Raw genomic sequence first — 24,322 nt, 5'->3', positions numbered from 1 at the left:
AGTGTTATACACTGCTTATAAAACAACATTTATGTTACCTCTAGAGAGAGGGCTTGCTCAGAATTGGAAAGCCCTAAACAGAGAGAACACACTTTGAAAGCGCCACCCGGCGTGCCGACCACACTGCCATGGGCAGGAGACTCTCCTTGCTGTCAGCTGGCGGGGCTCCCTTGTGGAAGCACTAGGATGGGGCTGCAGTCACCCTCACCTGGTTTGACGTCACATATCTATCCGTGATTTGCTAGCACTCTCTTTTATAGACTCTGTCCTTGGCCCACTGTGCTCCCACCCATCCCCCCACTATTCAACAGCCCCCATTCATTCATTCCACTGCTATTTACAAACTGCCTATTAGACACCAAGATGTTCAAGGCATTTGACCCCGTCCTCAATGAGCGTACAGCTGACTGAGGGACATCAAACGGGCACGTGTTATCTACAACCCTAGGCAACGCAAAATCAGCGCGAAAACCAAACATCTAAATGAACTGTCCCGGGAATCTACAGATTGGTCACTCTGCTGGTCATGACGAAAGAAGGCAAATTAGAAAAGAAACAAAATTAATTGTGTCACAAAGGATGGGTGAGATTTTGACAGAATGACTGCTGGCAAGAGGGAGATGAGGGTGGGGAAGGCCTTCAGGCAGAAGAGACAGTGAGCGAAGGCTCGAACATGAGAGGAGTTGAAATGGTGCAGATTACGACAGGGGAAGGCTGGGGGGCAGAGTGTGTGGTGGGCAGCATAGGGGGACCAGGGAAGTCAGATTTTAGAGGGCTCTGAGTGCCACAACAGGATGTTAAAACTTCAGTTGTCAGGCAATGAGACATCTCCAAAGCACGATGCAGCTATTCCTCAGAAAGATTAACCTGCTGGTGCTACCTGATGTAACCTAGAAAGGAATGGGAAATGTTAAGTGTGGAGGCTGCAGACCAGCTGGGAGGCTGTGTTTGTCTAGGCCTGAGGTAATACGGACCTGAAGCAGAAGGGGAAGGGAAATACGCTTGCCTTTCAAACAGGGGTGAGGAGAGTGACCACAAATGTCATGTGGAGGCCCTTGAATATTTGCAATTAAACGCTTTATCCTCATGGTGGCAGCAGCTCTTATATGATATTTTTAAATTGCTTGCCCTTCTGGCTAGCAAGCTAGGGCTGGCACTACAAATTAGAGGGGCTAAAGTACACTCACATGTACTCCTACACAGTCACCTTGACCCGGTCCTAAGCTCAACAAGGCTCTGGTAATCCTTAGGCATCTGTGTTTTTTGCACATGTGAACATAAATACTGGGACATACAAGTAAAATCCCTATACTTCATTCTCTACAGACTCCAAAACCACAATTTTTCAAGAAATTTGAATTATCTTGCTGGGCATACTTTGAGAAATATATGTCACACTCCACTTTTCTGAAAGCTATATCTGCACACACTCCATTCCTTCTTCATCCAACATAAAACCAGACCCCTCCAGGGTCCAACTAGGCCCCCCAAAGGCCACATTCTCACAGAGGTAAAAAGGGTTTCCAGCAGCAGCATAAAAGACCCCAAGGTAAGCATTTGCTGAGCCAAGACCTACAGGAGACCTGCCAGTGTCTGAAAACTTCTCATCAGGGCAACGAGGAATCAGCCTACACTATTCCACAGGCCTGGAGGGCCACCACCCCTGGCGAAGAAAGTGCTTACCAGTTCATGTTCAACTATATTTTGCTAAAAGGAGAAATCAGACAGTTTAAAGGATTACAGGGTCTTTCTAAACCAGGAGGTAGCAATCATGCAAGCTGTAAGTAATTCAGTGGAAGGCATATAATCTGCATGACTGGCAGCCCTAGCAAATTTGGGGGTGGGGTGAGGAGCAAGAGGTAAAGGAACGCACAGCAATCCCGCCCACAGCTGAGCTGGTGACACACCTGCAGACTTATGCCACTTCACCCGTTATCTATCTTTGGATAGGCTGCCAAGATGTTGAGAAAAAAAGATTTCCCAGTCTCCCCAATACTGTGCAAGATGATCAGGTTTATCTCTCTGCATTTGGGGGAAATTTATTTATTTTTATTATTATTATTTATTTTTGGCCACACCACACAGCATACGGGATCTTCATTCCCCGACCAGGGATCGAACCCATGCCCCCTGCAGTGGAAGCACCGAGTGTTAACCACTGGATAGCCAGGGAAGTCTCTGGGGGAAATTTAGTTAGGAGTTATTTGCAAAGTCTTATTCAGTACTTCTAGAGCAGGGGGCAGCAAACTTTTTCTGTAAAGGTCCGATAGTAAATATTTTAGACTTTGCATGCCATACCTTGTGGCATAATAATAAATGAATGAGCACGGCTGTGTCCTAATAAAACCTTCTTTACAAAAACTAGCTGTACAACAGATCGACTCTCAGGCTACAGTGTGCCTATCCCTGTTCTAGAGGAAGATTATTTCATTTCTTGTTTTTCTCATCTTTTTTACTCTCCTCATATCCTTGCAATTTAAACAACAGGACAATCAAGGGAAAAACACAAGCGAGGAAAAAGAATAAGGTGGAGATATCTCAAGAAGAGTCACCTCTATGGAATATCTATGAGCAATCTTCTCCCAACACATATATGCACACCACGCACCCTACTTTCGTCTCCCTATCCTCTGAAGACTAACACTTCATAACTTGGGCACTCACCATATGTTGATGAACTACAAATACACCAGTCATTTTTGTAAGGCTTGAAATGCCTTGCATGTAGTTGGGACACAAAGAATTTAGTGAACCGAGAGGTTACTGATATAGAGAAAGGCTGGATCCAGTTAGCTTTCTTCTGTTTCCCCCTGAATTCTCAAGTATTTACAATCCATTAAAAGGAACCAAAAAAAGAATTACATGACAAATACATATAGAAGGTCTAGAGAAGCTATGTGCTCTCTTCCTTATAAAAATTTCTTGGTTTTGTTTAAAATAAATACAAGAAACACACAAAATACCCCAATCTATTCTTATACACAATTCCTGGGTAACAATGCATTTAGAGTCACTCTCAAGATATTTATCATACGTGAGGTAATACCAAATTATATTTTATTTGTTAGGTACTTTACTAAGACATCTTCATTAACTCTTTGCAATAATCTGAAACTCCACCTAAAGAACAGCTTTATGTTTGCCCTTCCTTCCTATTCTTTAACCGTAGGAAGCCTTCATCTCTGCTGGAGCATTTTTCATTAATGTTTTCTACATTAAAACAGTAAAAACCATGCTTTGTTCTCCAATGCAATAATCAGTTCCACATATTTACTTACTTTGGTTTAGGGTTGCAGAACTGATATGCTGAGAATCCTAGAAAGAAAAATAAAAATCTCTAGTTAATAAAATATTAAGGTTTATAAATCCAAGGTTGTGTCACTGTTAAATCTGATAAATATTGATAAATCTAATTTTTACATAAAATAGGTTGTATTGCTTCTGTTGTTTCCTAAAGTTTATTCTTCCTTTGGTGTCAAGGATTTTCACACAAAGTATAATGTTTTACCTTAAAGTCAATAATAAATTACATTTTTTGAAGAAAAAAAAACTATCATTAGAAAATATGTAAAGTATCTAACATGGTAAATTCTGGTTTGGGTAGATAAAACCTCAATGACATCATGGAAAGAAAGAGTGATAATATATTAACAATGTGCATGTATACCAGGCTGGACTGAACACAGATCTGAAGGTGATATTTCTATATTCTGAATGTTATCCAAAAGTAGAAAAGGCGAGGGGACAGTGTTGTTAATATACTGTTCACAAATACTTTAACAGAAATGTGCAAGTAGGCAGTTCACCTTGCTATTAAAACCATCACGAATGCAGCTGATTGCACTAAACTTTAAGAAAATGTAGGAGGTATGACAAGTGTAAATGTATATCTGTAACGTACCTAAGTCCTGAACTAGGAAGCAGACACCCTACCTCACTTAATTCTCCTGTACCTCCGTGTCCCTCTTCTAAGGTAAAGAACCTCAAAAATGAAAGAATTTATTGTAAAGTCCTGAATACTTTCATAAGCTACAAAACCCTATACAAATGTAAGATGTTCTTACTGACATAATTGGAGAGTGAAGTATTTGAAAGCATTAGGAAGCACTTTAGTAGCTAAATTAATTGCAATATTAACCTAATCTCCAAAGAGTTCAACAAATAATACTTGATTAATCTGGCACACAGCAATACTTCAGACTTGTCACTGGTGTGGATGCAGTGCCTGCTAGACTTGTAAGGAATTACCTTTGCGGGAAAAGGAAATTTGGAGGGCTCAGCTGTACTAGGCGTGTGTATTGCTGTCAAAGGAGGAGGCCATGAATGGGTCATTTCCTGGAAAGAGATTTGGAACGGGAAGAAAAAGTAAATTATAAATAGAACATTTACTGCTATTTAAGTTAACTTTTTAAACTGAATGTAGAGTGGAGTGATGGTAAATGAAAAGTGAAATCTTAAAAGTTATTTCATTTACTTTTTAAAAAAGCTCCTACTTGGTGGGCTATGTTCAAAAGCTGAAGCTCTCCAACAAACAAAACTGAAAAGAAATCAGTTCGAAGAAGAAAAACAAGAGCATAGAACAGGAATGGTCTTAACACTCTGAACAGCATGAAGCATAAAAACGGTAGTAGGTGTTACCAGAGCCTGTGTAACTATGAAAACTCAGTCCTGTCTCAATGCTTTCTTTCTCTCTCAGCTTCTTTATTGCATTTCCTGGAATTATTTAAGTTCAAAGGAAGAAGAACTTTCCTGTTTGACTTAAGCAAACAAGTAATTCAGGTCACTTGTTCCACTTGGGAGAGTTTTAATGGATTTGACCCTTCCCTGATACACATTATTAGTACGTAAGAACTTTTGCAGAGAAGGCCTTAAAAAGTGACCGTCCCTTTTCATTAACAGAAGTTTCATTTCTATTCACTGTTTTCATGGAAGCAAGATTTCTATATCTTCCAAATTAATATATTTATCTTGACATGAGTTCTTTTTTCTAAACACATTCACTTGCTGGAAAACAAAATGTCATATTAAAGGTGTCTAATCGCAAATATGCACACACACTTTGTTGAAGAGCTAAAATGGCACTGGAGATTAACGCCAGCCCCTTCCTTTTACAGCTGAGAAAGATGAGGTCTAAAATGACAGGATCAGGTCCCCCAGGAAGCCAATGGCTGAGAGCACAGGGAATGGCCCCTTTGCGTTGGAGTCTGAGAGAAAGTCCATCCCCACGTGTGTCAGACCTGCCAGGCAAACTGGCTTAAGATTGACAAGCAACCCTCCACCAGCACACTGGGGACCCCAGATCACGCTATGTTACCTCACCTGTACAACACACTGTTGTTGTTTTTTTTTTAACATCTTTATTGGAGTATAATTGCTTTACAATGGTGTGTTAGTTTCTGTGTTGTAACAAAGTCAATCAGCTATACATATACATATATCCCCATATCTCTTCCCTCTTGCATCTCCCTCCCACCCTCCCTATCCCACCCCTCGAGGTAGTCACAAAGCACCGAGCTGATCTCCCTGTGCTATGCAGCTGCTTCCCGCTAGCTATCTATTTTACATTACACACTGTGCTTTTTTCCAAGTGCTGACCAACCTCTCCATCACCACAGAAATGCCATCTGATCCTTGCAACAACTGGAGACGGAGCTGGGCAAGCATCCCCATTCCCCACCTCTGCACACATCTTCCCCGCCCTTCCCCACAGCCCCGCTCCGGGTTGCTAGAACCTCAGAACAGACAGAAATGACCTGGCACAGTGACAAGCAAAGTAACCGATGCTGGCTCGAGTAATTTTTGTTAAAGGTGATATCATGCCCTTGCTCACTTGACTAACCATCTTTTGTTCAGTACAAAAGAGGAATTCTATACTGAAGTAAAATGGAAAGAGTAGCAGCTCTGGAGCCAGAGACCCAGATTGGATCTTAACTCTGACCCTGCTGGTCAGGTCAGCCTGAGGAGTTTGAGCTCTCTGAGCCTTAGTTCTCAGGAAGAGGTGGACGAAGACCACTTATTTTTCAGAGCATAAAGTGCTGGAATACGTGGTAAGAGAAAGCACTTAATAAATTAAAAGCCTAGTTTTAAAAGAATTTTAATACTGCACCAAAGAGTTTCCTATTGTTTTATTTATTTGACTATACTCTAAGGTATGGGACCATGAGAACGTTACAATGTAAAAACTTGTAATAATTGCAAAGGTGTCTGAAAGTATCATTCTTCTGTCTTCCAAGAATTTCTTTAGAATCCCAATGGTGTCTATGACTTTTAGTCACCAATGATTCCCAGGAAATATCTATTGTACTCTCAATGCCTAAGGCTGCCCCGGCTATTAAATTAGGCAGTTGGAAAGTGCATAAACTCTTTCAGGCCTTAAGTGGTTTGCTGATAGTGTGAAAGAATTTATATACTTCCTAAATGCTTAGCTTACTAGGGTAAGTTAGGCCTTAGGAGAATTGGGGCCATAAGGAGAGGAGGCTGCCCAGAATTGCAGGGCCCTGAATTCACTCCCTACTTTAACAATGACTTATCACATGAATGGGGGTAAATCACTTAGCGCCTGATTCACTCCTGGCCTTCCAGGTGCCACAGCTGCTATCTCCTCCCCACTCTCCACCTTGCTCATTTTGCTCTAGACACTCTGTCTAGTTATCGCTGTTTTTCTAATACACCAACCTGTTCCCACCTCGAGGCTTCTGCGCTCTTTCCTCTGCCTTTTCCTCCAATCACCTGCCTGCTATATGACTCATAGCGCTTATCAACAACTGATATTTTATTATATATTTATCTTCCCCACTATAGTCTCCACAAGAGCAAGGACTCTTATTCACACGGCATCCCAGTGCCTAGAAAAGTATGTGCATCTTCAGGGATATTTGCTGAATAAATGAACATTCCAGTGACACTGGTACAATGAGTGGTACAAAGCTACCACTCGTTGTACCAGTGTCACTGGAATGTTGCACTGAGATAATGTCTACAAGCACTGCATTAACTGCCCCAAAAGGCTGTCCAGGCTGTAGAAAACCTGAGCCGTTTCCATACACCCACTGAGGACACCATCCCCGTCTGGACCCTTGTGCATGACCAATTCCTGGTTGCTGGTAGTGTCTGCCTGCTACCTTCTTACCCTGCCAGTCTGCACAAGTCACAGGCCACCAATGCCCCTTCAGTAAAACACTGCGACTCTTAACATTTCCACCAGAGAACCAAACACTATCGTCTATAATTGATTTTCTCCTTTAGGGAACTATTTACTGCTTCTATTGCCCATCAGAAAGATCTGTGTTAGGATTCCTGGCAATCTTCATAAATTACTGGTAGGAGATAAGAACAGGAACCACGAGGCAGAGGGAAGTATCTGGATCGACATCAGAGAGTGAGAGCTGGATTTGACCCTAGAGTCATCTACTATCTACCAGCCCAGGGCCTTCATTTTACCCGTGAGGAAACTGAAGTCCAGGGAGTACACGTGACTTAACTGAGGCCCCAAAAGAGGAGAAGAGAAGGGGACAGATTCTAAGTCTCCACAAAGCAGAGACCCATGCCCCTCTTCAGTCCGGGACATCCTGCGATTTACTCTCTCTCTTTAAGACTTCCAAATGAAAACACTCACCTGTGGCTCGCATTAACCATCTACTTTCAAGCATATCCAGGTAAGCAAGAACTCATTAAAGTGATGTTGGCTGAGAGGGGAGGGAGGATGGATGAGTTTATTAAATTAAAAATGCTTGCCTGATGTTCTAATACTACCACCTTACATAAAGGACTCAACAAGTCGTATATTAACATACATCAAAACGTTAACAGAAGCATTTGACACATGCAGGAGACAACTAATCTATATTGTTGCATTTACTTTTGAAATAACCATGGAACAAATCACACACAATTTCAGGGAAAATGCTAAGGCTATTATTTCATAACTAAGTCGTTTGTTACTTTTATGACTCATCTTACCAAAGAATTTCAGAAATACCAGAGGGAGAGGATAAAACAAAAGCTTGATCAAGATATCTTATTATTAATCTTACTTGCTGGTTGGCAAAAATTTCTCATTTTCAGCAATACAAAGTATGTTTCCTTAGAGGTATTTCTTTCTTAGAAAACTCTAACTACAAAAGTAGGATACCGAAGATAGTAAAACAAAAATAATGGAACTGTTTTCCAAGCATCTGGCTAGACACCACCTTTGTCAAAATTGCACAAATGAGAAGGTAACCAATACACTTAATTACTGGTTTCAGCACCACCTCACTTAATACTTTGCAATGAAAACTTAAAGGAAAAAATTGGGTAAGCATACTTTGAGGAAAAAAGTGTGCAGTTGGGATAAAAATTAATAGGTACATGTGTCATATCTCTCCTACCTCCAAAAAAACCAGAAAACAAAAATCAGAAACCTTATAGCAAAAGACAAAGTAAGAGTATCATTAAAAGTGACATGGAAGAAAATTAAGAGCCACAGAGGAGGAATGAGAAATAAACAAACAAAACTCTCAGCCATTACAATTACTGTATTTGAGCATTAAATTTAGCTCTAGATTTCCTGGAAGTTAAAGCCAAAATGGGACACATAACAGTTTATATAATTCTTCTCTGATAAAAAGAAAGCATGCCGGTTCATCAGGAGAATTTATTTATTTTCCTGGAACTGAATTCTAAAAGGAATTTGTCATCCTCGTGCAAGGAAAACTGAACAAATGGATAATGGATTCAATGATGTATTTGTAGAAGCAGCACAAATGTTCCTGGCATGGTCTCAAACAAGAGCAAAAAATAACCCTTTCAAGGTAGGTGTAAAGATGTCCATTTACTTTCTACTATTTTTCTTTTTATCCCTTTAAAAATTCATGGTCTCACTGACGATAAGGCCAAACATATAAAGTGTCACCTATAAAACACCGAGAGGTGAAAACCAAGCACTACTTAACCCCTGGTGCCCCCTGCTGCAGCAACACAGGGCATCTCCTCTCTGGGAGGTGAGCAATTCTCCAGGGTCTCTACAGACAACCAGAAAAGCTTAAGGGAGATGTCGTAAGACTCTGGTCCAAATGCCTCGCAGTTTGTAGACTTCATTTCAATTAAAATCTGTCAGATAGTTCAATAATGTCCTAAGACTCCCTTTGTTATTATTCTGGTTTATTTTGCTTTGGGAGGTATGAGGGGAGAAACTGTTTAAAGGAGTTTAGAACGGCAACTGTTTATTGAAGTCAAAGAAAATGAATATATGTCTGCCTACTTAAGTATTTCTTCAAGCAAGAAATAATAACAATAAGCTCACCTTCAGAATCTCTTCAACACAATGGACTTCACTGGAGTAGGTCTGCTGAACGGGAAAAGCAAGAAAAAGATTAGCACACAAACAAAAAACAACTAGAGTGCTGGTACTAATTAATACAGCAACACTCTTGTAAGTAGAATCACCTCAGGGCCCACCTCTTACGAGCTAAATAGGAGAAACTTCACATTCTGGATGAAATAAAACCAAAGAGATTAACCTGACCTAATCGTGCAGGAAAGGTTTCTGCTGGAGACAATGACAGACGAATTATGACCCTTAGGTCAAAAGCTTCTGATGGAAAATATGTATATTAAAGAAAATTAGTACATTAGTAAATCTAGGGGAATAACAGATATAACAAAAGTGGAGGTGGTGTTAGTTTGCTGCTTTATAGCAACATCTGTCCAGTGAGCCAAGTTACGTGAACATGAAGATGGCATTCATTCTGAACATCTTACTGAGCCCACAGGAAGGAGGCCAGCATCCAATCAAGGATAGATTTTATGGTAATATTATGGTAATATTCTAAAATATTAGAAATTTTACCTGCCAAAAATTCATTTTAAATTCTAGCCCTACTTGAAGTTAGCATTTCTATCTTATACACACACACACACACACACACACACACACACACACACACACACACACAAACAAGCACACACAAAATAGTTCTCCAGAGACAGACCCTAGGGAGAGAGGAGATTACCTAGGGTCTTAAAGATCACCTTGCTTATCCCCAGCTAAACAAATGACAGCTGCTGTTGCTAGTATCACAACCATAGTTTCTAGAAAATGTCATTTTACAGTCTTTACATTTTTAAGTACAAAGAAAATGGAAAAGTAAAATCTTTTTTTAAAAAAAAAATCACTTTTCCTTAACTAGAGATATGGAACAAATCCCCTGACTTCACAGTTTTTAATAGAATATCAGCTTTCGCTGTGTGTCAGTTCATGAGCCAAGTGCCCTGGGCAACTCCTGTACAACACACACCCCTCCCATTACTGCCCCTGCTGTGAAGAAAGCACTGCTCTTCCCAGTCAGTTGGTCCAATGCTTGCCTCATAGCCAGATTGTAGATGAAAAAGGGTTCTTTTCAGGGCTCTCGTCTCTAATTTGAGTGTAATTTAATACAGCATTGGTTGTTAATTCCTGATCTAGGGTTTATTAATCCACCATTTCCCTCATTCCAGTTTCTTTAAGGAAAAAGGAAAAGAGCATACAGCATTCACACTCTCCTGGAATTGAATCTAATGGACACGTCAAAATTCAGATGCAATTTGACCTGCCTAGGTCTGGTTTTAAAACATGTAAATTTCATGGAGATGATTTTATTGAAATGTTTGCAGTTTGCTCTTTTTGAGGTAGGGTCTGGAAGTTAGGAGGTATAACCAAAGAATCAAGGGTATCCCCTTTCTCTGCTGGCCCTACTGGACCTGCCTTTATGCATTATGCATGTCAACAACAGAACCTGCTTACCCAATTTTTGTTTTTCAAGACTATTAAGGAATGCCTAAAAACTGGACCAAATATTATAGCACAAATGTCAGAAACAATGAATGCTGTTTTGACCTGCGGGTAAAATGTAATTATATCCTACAGTTTTAATCTTTCACATGCGTCATTAGGAACAACAATTAGGAGTTGAAAGTTAATCAACAGAACAGAGCATATGACTCCTGACTCTGGTTAAATAGTCCCCTCATCCTATCTGCTGCTGGAATGAGAATGAGAATCCAATTAAAATATCTGGCAGTCATGGGGGATGGGGTTAGGGGAGGGATGGAGTGGGATGCTGGGGTTGGAAGATGTAATAAGCTTTTATATACAGAATGGATAAACAACAAGGTCCTACTGTATAGCACAGAGACCTATATTCAATATCTTATGATAAACCAGAAGGGAAAAGAATATTAAAAAAGAATGTATATGTATGTGCAACTGAATCACTTTGCTGGACAGCAGAATTAACACAACATTGTAAAACAGCTATGCTTCAATTAAAAAAACTTTTGAGGGGCTTCCCTGGTGGCACAGTGGTTGCGAATCTGCCTGCCAATGCAGGAGACACGGGTTCAAGCCCTGGTCTGGGAAGATCCCACATGCCACGGAGCGACTAAGCCCGTGAGCCACAACTACTGAGCCTGCGCGTCTGGAGCCTGTGCTCCGCAACAAGAGAGGCCACGATAATGAGAGGCCCGCGCACAGCGATGAAGAGTGGCCCCCACTTGCCGCAACTAGAGAAAGCCCTCTCACAGAAACGAAGACCCAACACAGCCATAAATAAATAAAATAAATAAATAAAGATACATGAAATTGCTAAAATTAAAAAAAAAAAAAGGGACATGCTCACCATCCGTCCTTTAAAAAAAAAAAAAAAAAAAAAAACTTTTGAGGGGCTTCCCTGGTGGCACAGTGGTTAAGAATCCGCCCGTCGGGCTTCCCTGGTGGCACAGTGGTTGAGAGTCTGCCTGCCAGTGCAGGGGACACAGGTCCGAGCCCTGGTCTGGGAAGATCCCACATGCCACGGAGCGACTAAGCCCGTGAGCCACAACTACTGGGCCTGCGCGTCTGGAGCCTGTGCTCCGCAACGGGAGAGGCCGCGACGGTGAGAGGCCCGCGCACCGCGATGAAGAGTGGCCCCCGCTCGCCACAACTGGAGAAAGCCTTCGCACAGAAACGAAGACCCAATACAGCCAAAAATAAATATAAATAAATAAAGTAATTTAAAAAAAAAAAAAGATTAAAAGCCTAAAAATGAACTAAGTTTAAAAAAAAAAAAAAGAATCCGCCCGCCAATGCAGGGGACATAGGTACAATCCCTGGTCCAGGAGGATCCCACATGCTGCGGAGCAACTGAGTGAGCCACAACTACTGAGGCTGCATGCCACAACTACTGAAGCCCGTGCGCCTAGAGCCTGTGCTCCGCAATGGGAGAGGCCACCGCAATGAGAAGCCCGTGCACCGCAAAGAAGAGTAGCCCCCGCTCGCTGCAACTAGAGAAAGCCCGCGCACAGCAACGAAGACCCAATGCAGCAAAAAAAAAAAAAAAAAAAAAAAAAAATTTTTTTTTTTTTTGATTAAAAAAAATACAGCAATCAACGAAACAGTGAAGCACAGTTGGAATGAGGGCAAAAAAGATTTGCCCACTGCTTCCAACAGAATGGGGTCAGGAAGCTACAACTTCAGGACATTCAAAGACTTTTTGATCTTCATTACTACTCAAGCCGTCAACCCTTAGCGAAGACGTTTCATGTCACTAAAAGATTCATTTTTTTCCCTAAAATTTTATTAAATGAGATGAACCAGGACTGAAGAAATTTTTTCCACAGATTATTGTTTATTGGTATCAGGGTAAGATAAATATTGCTCAACAGTCACCATTTAACCCATTTAAAATTCTAACTAAAGTCTAAGGCTCAAGCATTAATTCGTTAATGTACTGTGAATTTTCTTATCAGGTCCATTATGAAAATGGGGGTATTTCAAAGGGGTGCCAGAATTCCATCCCAAATACATGAGGATACATCATATGTAAAGATCTCCATGCAGCACTGTTTACAATGGCAAATAACTGGAAATGATCATAAAATAATGTAAATACATGTACTTGCATGGAAAGACTCTCAAGGTATTTTCAACTTTTCCTTTGGAAAGAATTTCATACTTACGGAAAAATAACAAAAACAGTAAAAGAAATTCCTACAAACCCTTCACTCAGATTCCCCAAATGCTGGCATTCTACCACAGTTTGCTTTCTATTTTTCTCTCCCTGCCCTCCACCCACACATCTACACTGAGCCATTCAAGAGTAAGTTAGACAGTTAGAGTTAATGCCCTTTTACCTCTAGATACTTCTGTGTGTACCAAGGTATGCTTTACAGCTTTATTTAAAAGGGGGGGGGGTGGTTACCAGATCATCTGTATAGTATGAGCCCATTTTATGTTCCATCTACCCAAGATTCATATCCCCACTCTTCCTGACCCAAATTAGAGACTCAAACTAGAGTACAGTAGGTATCTCGGCAGAGGAAGATTCATAAGGACCGGCTGCCTCGTTTTAAAAAGTACAACTTGGTACCTCCAAGTCTGCCACTGGAAGGAGACTTTCCAAAAAGGGAGGGGCAGTTCAACAAACCATTATGGCTTAATCCCCTTCCTTAAAATCCACTTTCCCCACAGGGTCCCCAGCTGAGTAATGCCACCCCTACTCAGAGAAGCCAGGCTCTCCCTTCAACACTGTGGCCAAGGAGTAAATAATCAGCCTCTCTGAAGCTCAGCCAAGTTAAGGCTGAAGATCTTTAGGTAAGACTTCTTCAAAGAACAAGGGATGATTAAAAAGCAGCAACAACAACAATCTGTGCTAACTGCGTGAATTGCAGAAGCTCTAGTTTGCAGGTCCTTCCCTGTCTAGCGCACCTTCAGGGGCAGAGGCGCTGACTTTAGACACTCACAACCACAGATCACACTGTTGTCTCCCACCTTCAACATCTAGGTTCCTAGAGGAGACCAGCTCGGCTACCTCACACATACGGTGTCCTGTATATACACGGACCTCCCAGCGGAGCCCTCACTTCCCCATGGGGTATGGCCTTAACACAGGAACCATAATCCTATTCAAAAAAAAAAAAAAATAGTAGCTACTTATTGAACACATATTGTACTTGATACTGCATTAAATTCTCACACATTTCCTCCATTTGATACCATCTATTGTAAAATGCACCATCATTAACTTGGCAGGGGAAAACCTACGGCACTAAACGTACGCCATCAACTGTAGATACATCCCTTAATACAGACACTGAAAAATGAAATAAAAATTTGAGGGAATCCTGCATAATGCTCCATTTCATTCTCGCATCAATCTTTGCGGTATAACCCCCAGTTTTTAAAATGAAGACTGAATTCTAAAGAAATTAAGTTACATGTCCAAGGTCACACAACGCTCTCAAGTGACTGAGCCTGACTTCCGAATGTTGCTACACTACTTTTTCAAAAACCTCAACTTCAGGCAAGAGACAAATAGATTAGTATTTAAGGAGGGGATATGATCCCAGTTGTCGTATGCATGACCAAAACCATTTTCAAAGAGCACTGTTTTCCCTGTGTTTGTGCAAAGAAGTTGGTATTCAGACTTAACTGCCTCTTACTACTGTGGGTACTTCAGACCAGAAAAGGCAGCGATGCTGGCCTCAGTCTGATTTCTCACTCCTCTTGGAATGACATTGTGTGATCCTAAGGAAATGCACTGATACCAAAATAAAATATGTCAGTAAATGTCTTTTAAGCATGACACAGTTTGTTTTAATAAGCTAAAAAGAGCTGGACGGAAGAAACAGACCTCACCGTTAAGACCAGGAGGCTCTGGCAATACTGTGTTTTAAGCCTCTCAAGTTTCAACAGAGCAGCACTTTTTTAACAATGCTGTTCTCAAAAAGGCTTAGTTATCACTAACCAGAACTGCAGGGAGCACACAGGCAGAGTGCTGACGAAGGAGGTCAAAAGATCTTGGATTCTAGTTCTGGCTCTGCTGAGGACTGGTTCTTGCAATGCTGGCTCAGATTCAACTTCCCTGGGACTATCTCCTCATGGCAATAAAGGGATAATATTACGAATCCTAACTGCTTCACAGGGTTGGTATGAAGGTCAAATGTGAACCTTTAAAAACTAACAGGAGGGACTTCCCTTGTGGCGCAGTTGTTAAGAATCTGCCTGCCAATTCAGGGGACACAGGTTTGAGCCCTGGTCCGGGAACATTCTCACTGCCAAGGAGCAACTAAGGCCATGCGCCACAACTACTGAGCCCACATGCCACAACTACTGAAGCCCGTGCGCCTAGAGCCCGTGCTCCTCCTCAACGAGAAGCCACTGCAGTGAGAGGCCCATGCACCACAATGAAGAGTAGCCCCCACTCACCACAACTAGAGAAACCCCGCGCGCAGCAGTGAAGACCCAACGCAGCCATAAATAAATAAATAAACTTATAAAAACTATCAGGAGGCACTGATATGTGAAATAAATACATGGGGCCAACATTATCAAGGCAGTCTTCACTGGTGTGACAGCTTTTAAAGAAACCCCAATAGGTTCTCTCTCATTTTATGTTTTAAAAGATTAAACAAATTCTCGTGCTATTTTTCTTCAGATATATGTCAACTTTTGGACTATGGTTCAGTCTATAGTATCTACTTGCTGCTCACCTATCCCAAACTAACTAGATAAGCCACACTCTTCTTGCCCCTGCCTGGAACCCGTTTCCCTCTCCCACCTGTGTCGGGAAAACTCTTACTCAGACTCTGAGTGGCAGATTAAAGACCATCTTCTGGAAAATATTCCTTGATTCCCTCACTCCCAAAACTGTGCATGTGCTCCCATGGCTGTCAAACCGCCTCATGTCCCACCATCTCTGCTTCTCCTAGATTACTAGTTACATGACTGCAGGGGCCAGCTCTGCTTTGCTAAATCACCAATTACACGCTGCCTGCCACAGAGAGGCAACCAATCAACATTTGCTGGTACAGTTTTCAGCCTCCGAACTCAGAATACGAAAACAAATTCCCAATTTTTAGAGCATTAGAGACTTTCTAAATACTGTAGTTTCTTTGAATTATAAGCCAACATCTTAATTAACAAACTACACAGAAATAAACGTACGAGGGACAAAAAGGAAATTGTTTTGCATTGTTTTCTCCTTCAAAACATTAAGATTACTCTTAGAAACTATTTTTCACATATCAGATTGGCAAAACAAAAAAAGAAAGACGGACAATTCTGTGTCTATGAGATAGATGTGGGGAAACAGGCACTCAAATACCGTGGTTGGTGGGAGGGTAAAACAGCACAATCTCTGAAGATAGCAATTTGGCAAGAGCCACCAAATTCTATTTTCTCATGCTCTGACCCAGCAATTTTACCTCTAGCACCAGCTCCTACATGTACAAAAAGATATATGCACAAAGTTATTCACTTCAGCCTAGTCTCCAAATAGTAAGGTACTGGAAAAAATCTAAACTCCCATCTAGAGGTAATTGGCTAAGAAAACTGTGTTACATGCCCCTTAGGCAGAAATGTTACGCAGCCATGACAAAGAATGAGGGCACTCTTCGTGCACTGATTTGGGTAATCTCCAAGCTATACTGTTAAGGGGGAGGGAAAAAACCAGGTGCAATACATGCCAGGATTTGAAATGAAAAGGTGACGTCAGAAGAGAATATATATGTTGAGTTACTTATTATGCATAAAATACCATTGGGAATAACACAAGAAATCTATAACATTAATTACTTCTAGAAACGAAAACTAAGTGGCTGGAGGGCTAGAGTAATGGGAAGATTTTCACTGTATATCTTTTAAAATTCTGCATTATGAAGTATATTATGTATTTATAAAGGAAAACATAAAAATTAGATTGAGATTTTAAAAATTAAGGATAAAAATTTTTACTCAAAAGTACAGCCAAAGGTCTCTGCCACATTTGTGTTTACTCTCCATTAGCATTCTTCTATGTAACTTTCCTTCTCCCAAACACATGTCTATATGAATCTGTCCACAGCTTCCTCCTCGGAGCTCTGGGCTTGCCTCATGTAACACTCAGCACACTGAACTGTTCCTAGATTTACAGTCAGCCTTCCTGTGAGGTGATCCTGGGAAAACCTAGGACTTGGTGTCTGGCCCAGTATTTGCTGGCTAGTTCACTCTTGTATCCCAAACTAGAATGCTACAAAGCCCTTGAAAGAGATGTATTTGGGGTGGGGGTGGGTTCTCTCTCTTTTTTTTTTAATCAGTCATGCTTAAATACTGGGCAGATATATTTGAAATAGACAAAGCCTCATGGGATTGTTGTGAGGAAGAAATAAGACAACTCATGTTAAAGCTAATGCCGCACAAATAAACTTAAGCACTTATCATGAAGATGCAATAATCAGCACTTCCCAGAGACAGATTAGAGGAGGAAACCAAAAGGCCTGCCTGAGCAAGGTTCTGGCATAAAATCAATTTTATTCTGTGAATACAAAGTAAATTACCTAAATAGCTAGGCCTATTCCAAGAACTCGCTCATACTGCTTGGGTATGCCTACTCGGGCTGAAAAAAGGCACAAGGTTCTAACAGTATTACTTCTTCAGAAGTGTCATGCCCTTTGGGCAACTATCTAAACGTCTACTTCCACACCCAGTATTTTAGATAAGAATTTTTTAAATCCCTGGGCAGATTTATGGACACACTTATAGTACAAAAAGAAAAAAAGGAAAGCTATAGATTGTTAATATGGAAGGAAGGATAATGGGTCAGAAAACAGAGACTAAGATACCCTTAACAGTTTTCCTAAAGATGAATAGTATTATAATGCAAACCAATTTTAACTGTCAAACTCTCCCTTCAAAAAATTAAACAAAACAAAAAAAAAATTAAACACCCTGAATCTCTACTCAAATATTTTCAAATAATGGCAGGGTTTGGGGTAGTATTTTTTTTTTTTTTTTTTTTTTTAGGTGATAAGCTTCAATATGTAGCAAAGAGTTACGTGTTCCCTGGAAGCCTCTTTTTAATGTCAAACTGGTCTGCCAGGCATGGAGGCTACCACAATTAATGTTATGCTAACTGCAGAAATCTCTATAGTTCTCCAAGTAAATGTTTCAAGGAGAAGAGGAAAGAGATTGATGAAGGACAAAATTATTTTAAATGATGAGGAATCTACAGGTCACCTACAGCTATCGTCCAACAAAAATTTACTGTGGAAAGACCAAGCAATTCTACTTATGTTGGAGGAACTAGAAAAGGGGCAGCAGTCTGGAAACATGGGTGTCACAAACACTGGCTGTCCTTTCCTGGAAGTCTTCCTTCACCTTGACTCTGTACCCACCACCTTCAACTCTGAATGGTAACTCATGGTGCTCTAATCTGTCTCCCCCGGAACGGTTTCCTACAGGCAGGGATTGGCTTTATTCATCCCAGTATCTCCCAGGGCCTTAGCATAATTCTGGACTAACACAGATATGCAAGTAATATCTGTCAAATGAATGAACCTGATCTTGCCATCTCATGGCATCTCCGACAGAATTCACAAACATGAGCTAGCCAAAAGTAATTATGGAATATTTTATAGTGAATTCTCCATTTTTTCCTGTATACTGGAAGCAATGTGTGTTTGCTCAAATCCGCAAAACTCTAGGCAACTTCACAGAACAAGGCTGTTTTGTTTTTTAAGATACAGAAATCCTCAACTGAAAAAAAAAAAAAATAATGAAATTCTATCACCACCATCAACTCAGTGAGATGCTTTTCACCCAAGGAGTAGTTGCCTAAGTGCAATTTGAGGATGTGAGTTTCTCAGAGAGCAGTTTCTGATGTGACAGTAACATCAGATCATGATTGTTGGGGGAGAGGTACATTGGGCATGCTTGGGTGAGGTAAAGGAAGGGTGTATCTCCTTGAGACTGGAGATCAAGAAATATTCCAGGATAAATGCAGAAACAGAATGCTGGAAGCTTGGAAGATGTGCTAGCACCCCAATTCACTTATTAAATGAGAGCTAACACACACAAATGCTTATAAAGTTCACCTTTAGGTAAACTCCTCTATAAGCGAACTATGTTATCTCCCTGCCTTTCACCAGCTAGAGCAAAAACAGGCTAAAAAATTAAAAGAAAAAGAAGACCCTAAATATCATTACTGAAACTTATAAACCCTTACAGGAAGAAGTATTTTGAACTATATGTACTTTAAAGATTAATGTAACTAGAGAGTTTATTGTTCCTTTCCAGTTACTTTGATTTTACCAGTGAAGCAATTTGCTTTAGTGTCATAAAGAATTTATTTTTCTAAAGTATATAAAATTTACAAAAGCTCATAACTTGTATTAACTGAACTACTTAAAATATTCTGGAAATTCTGTTTTGATCTCTATTAAAAGAGGGCATCTTTTAATCACGAAACCTAGGATCTAGTTCTTAAGATCTGGTTTAAATAAAGAAAAATAGGAGCCATGAGTAGCTGTTCCCCACATATATAATTATAACACTTACTTTATATAAATATACAAATGAATATTAGGGGAGTAATGAAAGTGCTGGTTTCATTTATTGTATTACTATACTTCCTGAGATCACATGAGTATATAAATTTTAATATATCTGTAAGGCTTCTACAGAGTCACGTGAAATAGTTTTTATTTTAAAATATACTATTTAGGGACTTCCCTGGTGGCACAGTGGTTAAGAATCCGCCTGCCAATGCAGTGGAAACGGGTTCGAGTCCTGGTCCAGGAAGATCCCACGTGCAGCGGAGCAACTGAGCCCGTGCGCCACAACTACTGAGCCTGTGCTAAAGAGCCGCGAGCCACAACTACTGAAGCCTGTGTGCCACAACTACTGAAGCCCACGCGCCTAGAGCCCGTGCTCCGCAACAAGAGAAGCCACCCCAGTGAGAAGACCGTGCACTGCAATGAAGAGTAGCCCCCGCTCGCCGCAACTAGAGAAAGCCCGCATGCAGCAACGAAGACCCAACACAGATAATAAATAAATAAATAAATTTACAGGTGGGGAGAAAACAGAAACACTAAAAAAAAAAAAAAAAATACTATTTATGTTGCTGCATTATACGCAGAAATGTTTTCAGTAAATATCCTTTATGACAATATGTCAAATAGCTTCTTGGTGTAAAAGTGAAAAGGGGAAAAAAAAAAAGTGAAAAGGGGTGCGGTGTAACTGAGATAGGTTTAAACAGACTTAAAAACAAAGTACCTGGATGAAAAACAAATGCAGAAAACTTACCACTGTTTGAGAGTAAATATATCTAATCTCAGTTATTCACCAACTTTCTAACTTTTGACTGTGAACTATTACCATTCACAGTGTAATAAGGAATCAGAAATCCCCAGTGTTTTAAGACTTGAAAACACTGTGCCTTTGACGGAAGATCACATGAGACCCCACGAAGCCCATTGTGGGCATAGCAACCATGAATGATTTAGTAAGACTGGCTAAAAAGCACTGCTTTAAAAAAAGAAAAAGACATCACAAAGAACAAGTCTAGACAGTGGTTCCATTCCAGTGATAATAAACTGACAAGTTCTTTCAAATGGTCCAAATTACATGACCTAACTCCCCTTCCATAACCAATTCTACTCACTAAAACAACTTTTAAGGTTTTTTTTTTTAAGAGGAATTAAATTTGGATTTTTGAGTGGGTACATTGATTTGCAAAGCACAAGCAGTCTTTCAATTAAAATATACCACTGCAGGGAGGGTGTTAAACTGAAGTGTGATGGTGTTTTGTGACCATGCTTACTCCGTTCCCATCCTACTCTGTTCTCTCCCCACCTCACACACACAGACGCACACAAACACACACAACACGCACACACAAGTACTCTCTCACAGATCATATTAAGGGATGGTTCTGAGTCTAAAACAACACTACTAAATTACCTTGTCAACCATGACAGGATTTATAGGTGCATAAACCTGTATTACTGCTCCTTTTTGAGTGTATGTGTCTATCAAATTTAAGTGGCAAACAATGTTCGGGAACCATGTCTAATTCTGTGTTTCATAGGGTGCCTGGACATTTTTTTTTTTAATAGCTAGGCATAAGTGAAGACTACAGAGACACCAGGGGGAAGAAAAAAAAAAACTTTCCATCGGTTTCTGGATGAGGTTGAAAGAAACTGAAGTCATATGAATAAGATAAGCCATTTAATCCACGCTTTGTCTGAAAGGACCTAAAGATTTTTATCCTGGACTTATTCCAGTGGTAATCTCAACAGTTCCTCTGGGCTAGGTGTTGGTTGTCTGTCTCCTGGCATCATGATTTTTAAAAACAAAAAACAGAACCCAGAGGGAAAAAAAGTAAAGAAAATTACTGAAGCAGTAGGCAAGAGGCAATATATACTCTGAGGAAACAATCTGAGCCTCAAACTGCCCTGGGGATTACTGATACTATAATAAACACAGAGGAGAGAAGGCAAATAAAGATGGCGTTGCCCTTTATATCTTAATTCTGAATAAGTAAATTCCTTTTTTGTTTTTTTTTTGGTCTTTAATATTGGGTAACAAACAGATTACTTGCCAGGATCTAGAAAAAGGGCCAAAGATCATTCGAGAAAGTATAATTATTTAACATAACATTACGGTGGTTATAAATCACTTATTTAATATCAAAGAGCACCTAAATTTAAGAGACTATTTTGCTTTTCTATAATTTATTAAAAACCAGATTCTTTACAAAGAAAAAGAAACCTTACTAATGCCACCGAACCGCAAGTAGATTTAATAATCTTTTCTTTTTCCTGCATTATCTTTGTATCTAAGTTTGGTCTGAAAGTATAAACAAATTGCATGAGACTTCTAGGAAAGCTCATCTCATAAAGTGATTTACTGAACTGGCAAAAGTGAAAATATGTTTAATAACAAAGTTTTAAATAAACAGTCACTCAACAAGTGCCAGTATTTTTTAAAAATAAATACAAGGGACAGGCCAGATAAGTACATAAAAGAATTATTCTTGTATTTATTTTAAATAGGTATTTAATCTGTGCCAAGGAGAAAATTTCCTTTGCTTGTAAAATAAATGTGCTCTAATACCTGCTGAATTTAAAAGCATTAAGCATTCGTAGTACATCTACCATAATTCTATCACATCTTACACAGACCACCATTCTAAAAGTTACAGTAGGAAACAATACGTTTATACTCATTTTGAAAACATGTAGCAGTCAGTGACTCTCCGCCCATCTTTCTCCATCTCAATATATTTCTCTCGAAGTCCTTCTGACTCTCTCTCATCCCCTCACACACACACATGCAATGAAGTTTTAAAAGTACTCTTTTGACTTTAATCCGGAGCCCTTAAACCAAGACTCCAACTTTTTGAGTGTTTTAAGGCACAGTATAACTCAACCACATTTGTCCTAACTCCCAATATTCTTGCATTTACTGTCATTCCTATGTTCTCCTTTTCCTTCTACACTTTCTAGAATGCAGAATCTAGGTGCCAGAGAAGAGAGAATACGAAAAATAGGCCATCATTCTGATAGGAACAACAAAAGCAACTCCTCTTGAAAATTGCCTTTAAGGGACAGGAGGACCAATCCAGCAGAGGTAAATTATATCTCAGTTATACATCAATTCAACTGTGGCCCTCCTGACTATTCCACACACCTGGCCCATGCCCCGCCAGGGAAAAGGCTCCTGGAACCTACTTAACTTTTTCCCTGACATTATCATAATCACATTGCTAGTTTGGGGAAAGGGGAGGGGCACGGGCCAATTACAAAAATCCTTTGAACAAGTTCTTTAATTGGTATACAGCCAGCCAAATACTCTGTTAAAATAAGTAGTATTATTAATATCGTCACGATAATGCTGTCTACCAAGTAGCATTAAATGAACCTGAAAAGTTTTAGATTGGCCTCTGAGCAGGTAAGTCTTAATCTGTTTTTCTCTCTCTTTTAGGTAAAACTTCTAAGAAGCATCTCAATGTCAGAAAATCATTTCCTTAGTAAGATTCTCTCAAAAGCTTTTTGTAGGACAAATAAAACAGTTTCTTCTAACTAGACACGGTCTTTAAAAACAAAAACAAGAACTTGTGAGGAACATAAATCACTGGAAAACTCTCTTGCTTCCTAAGTCTGAGTGTAACAGATCTCCAACTCGTTTTATGACATAGTTCCTACTTTGAAAAGCCAAAAGGCATAACCTAAATTTAAATCAATCAATGAAGAGTTTGCGCTATAACAACCTGAGGGTTCTCCCTGCTTTCTCATTACTTCTGCCCAATTTCTGAGCTCTCTTGCCGATGGAATATACACTACTGCTTAACCTTAAACAAATTCTATTTTTTGAGGGGGGGAAAAATATGTAAACACTGTCATGTTCTCTAATTAGCCTTTCATCACATAAATTTACACCCCAGATAGATACGGACTATGTGACCACAAACTATGCTGAATAAATTAATGAGACCCATAAAGCTACAAGAACATTAAACATTAAAATTTATCTACTACACCTGCTTGCACTGAAGTAAGAACACTTCTAAATATTCCTATACTAGTAGAAATCAATACATGGGTTAAAACTTGGGTAGGTGCTCCACAATCTTTTATATTTGACGTAAATTCTATTTGTCTGCCAAAAAACAAAAACAAAGCAATAAAAGCCAAAAGGGATTGGGGGGGCGGGGGGGGGGTGGTGGAGAGAGAGGGAGAGAGAGAGAGAGAAGGGGAGGGGGGAATGCACACCTGTATACAAACGTATTTAAGCTTTTATGCTGCCAATATCTTCGACCTGTACCTTTACTTTGGGAAGACAAAAGAAACCATCAATGTTTGCCAAGTGATCCAGAAGTTCAAGACCAGAGTTTGAAAGAGGGACAAAATATCTGACTGGTAAGGAATTGCTTATTTTAAAATGTTTTTAATTTCTTTAAAATGCACTGCCAAAAATGTGCTGTGATTTGCGATAGATAGAAAACTAGATTATACTTTCTCTGCTCTTACTCCATTATTTCATTGTAAAGAGACAGAGAGGGAGAGAAAGGAAAATCCATAATCCAAACCAACAACCAGTGCAAATCTCAAGAGATATTCCAAGTCTCTAGGGGCAGCCAAAAGGAAAAAAAAGCCTCTCCACACCACCTGTCTGTTACCTATCAAGTGTACACGAAGGGAGGGGACATGGGACGCTGAATGCCTGTGGCTAGAAAGCTTATTTACCTTGTTTGTAAGGTCAGGCACACAGCAGCACTCAACTAGAGTTTATTCAGATCCTTCCCTTCTTTGATGTTAGCCCCTAACAGAGGAGGCAAAAGAGAAAACAAGGAGGGAAGGAGGGAGAGAGGAAAGAAGGGAAGTGGGGAAGGGAGGAAACAGAAGAGTCGGGGGGGGGGAGAGAGAAGGAGGGGGAGAAAGAGAGGTTTTCCTTTGAGGCCTCAGTCTTCCCCACCTGAACCTCAGGCTTGCACTCGCTGGTACTTACTGTGGGGCAGCTGTGCACTGGGGCACTTACCTCCGTGAACATGTCTTACTGCCTTCCTAC

At 40.1% G+C, this 24,322-nt stretch overlaps 1 protein-coding gene across 11 annotated transcripts in view; it reads right to left on the bottom strand.

Moving 5' to 3' along the window:
* Nucleotides 1-24,322, bottom strand: part of AFF1 (ALF transcription elongation factor 1) — a 209,790-nt gene that overhangs the window by 49,880 nt on the left and 135,588 nt on the right. For 7 of the 11 annotated variants that reach the window (XM_082463224.1, XM_082463227.1, XM_082463230.1 and 4 more), the window contains 3 exons: nucleotides 9,284-9,328; nucleotides 4,249-4,335; nucleotides 3,279-3,315 (listed from right to left, as the gene is read on the bottom strand). In XM_082463224.1, coding sequence (XP_082319350.1) covers nucleotides 3,279-3,315; nucleotides 4,249-4,335; nucleotides 9,284-9,328 — 169 coding nt within the window. The remainder of the gene's footprint in view (nucleotides 1-3,278; nucleotides 3,316-4,248; nucleotides 4,336-9,283; nucleotides 9,329-24,322) is intronic. The other 4 variants (XM_082463233.1, XM_082463225.1, XM_082463228.1 and 1 more) reach the window with 3 other exon arrangements.

This window comes from Balaenoptera physalus (assembly GCF_965194825.1).
Source record: "Balaenoptera physalus genome assembly, chromosome: 5".
Taxonomy (NCBI): domain Eukaryota; kingdom Metazoa; phylum Chordata; class Mammalia; order Artiodactyla; family Balaenopteridae; genus Balaenoptera; species Balaenoptera physalus.
This window is presented reverse-complemented; position numbering and strand designations above follow the sequence as displayed.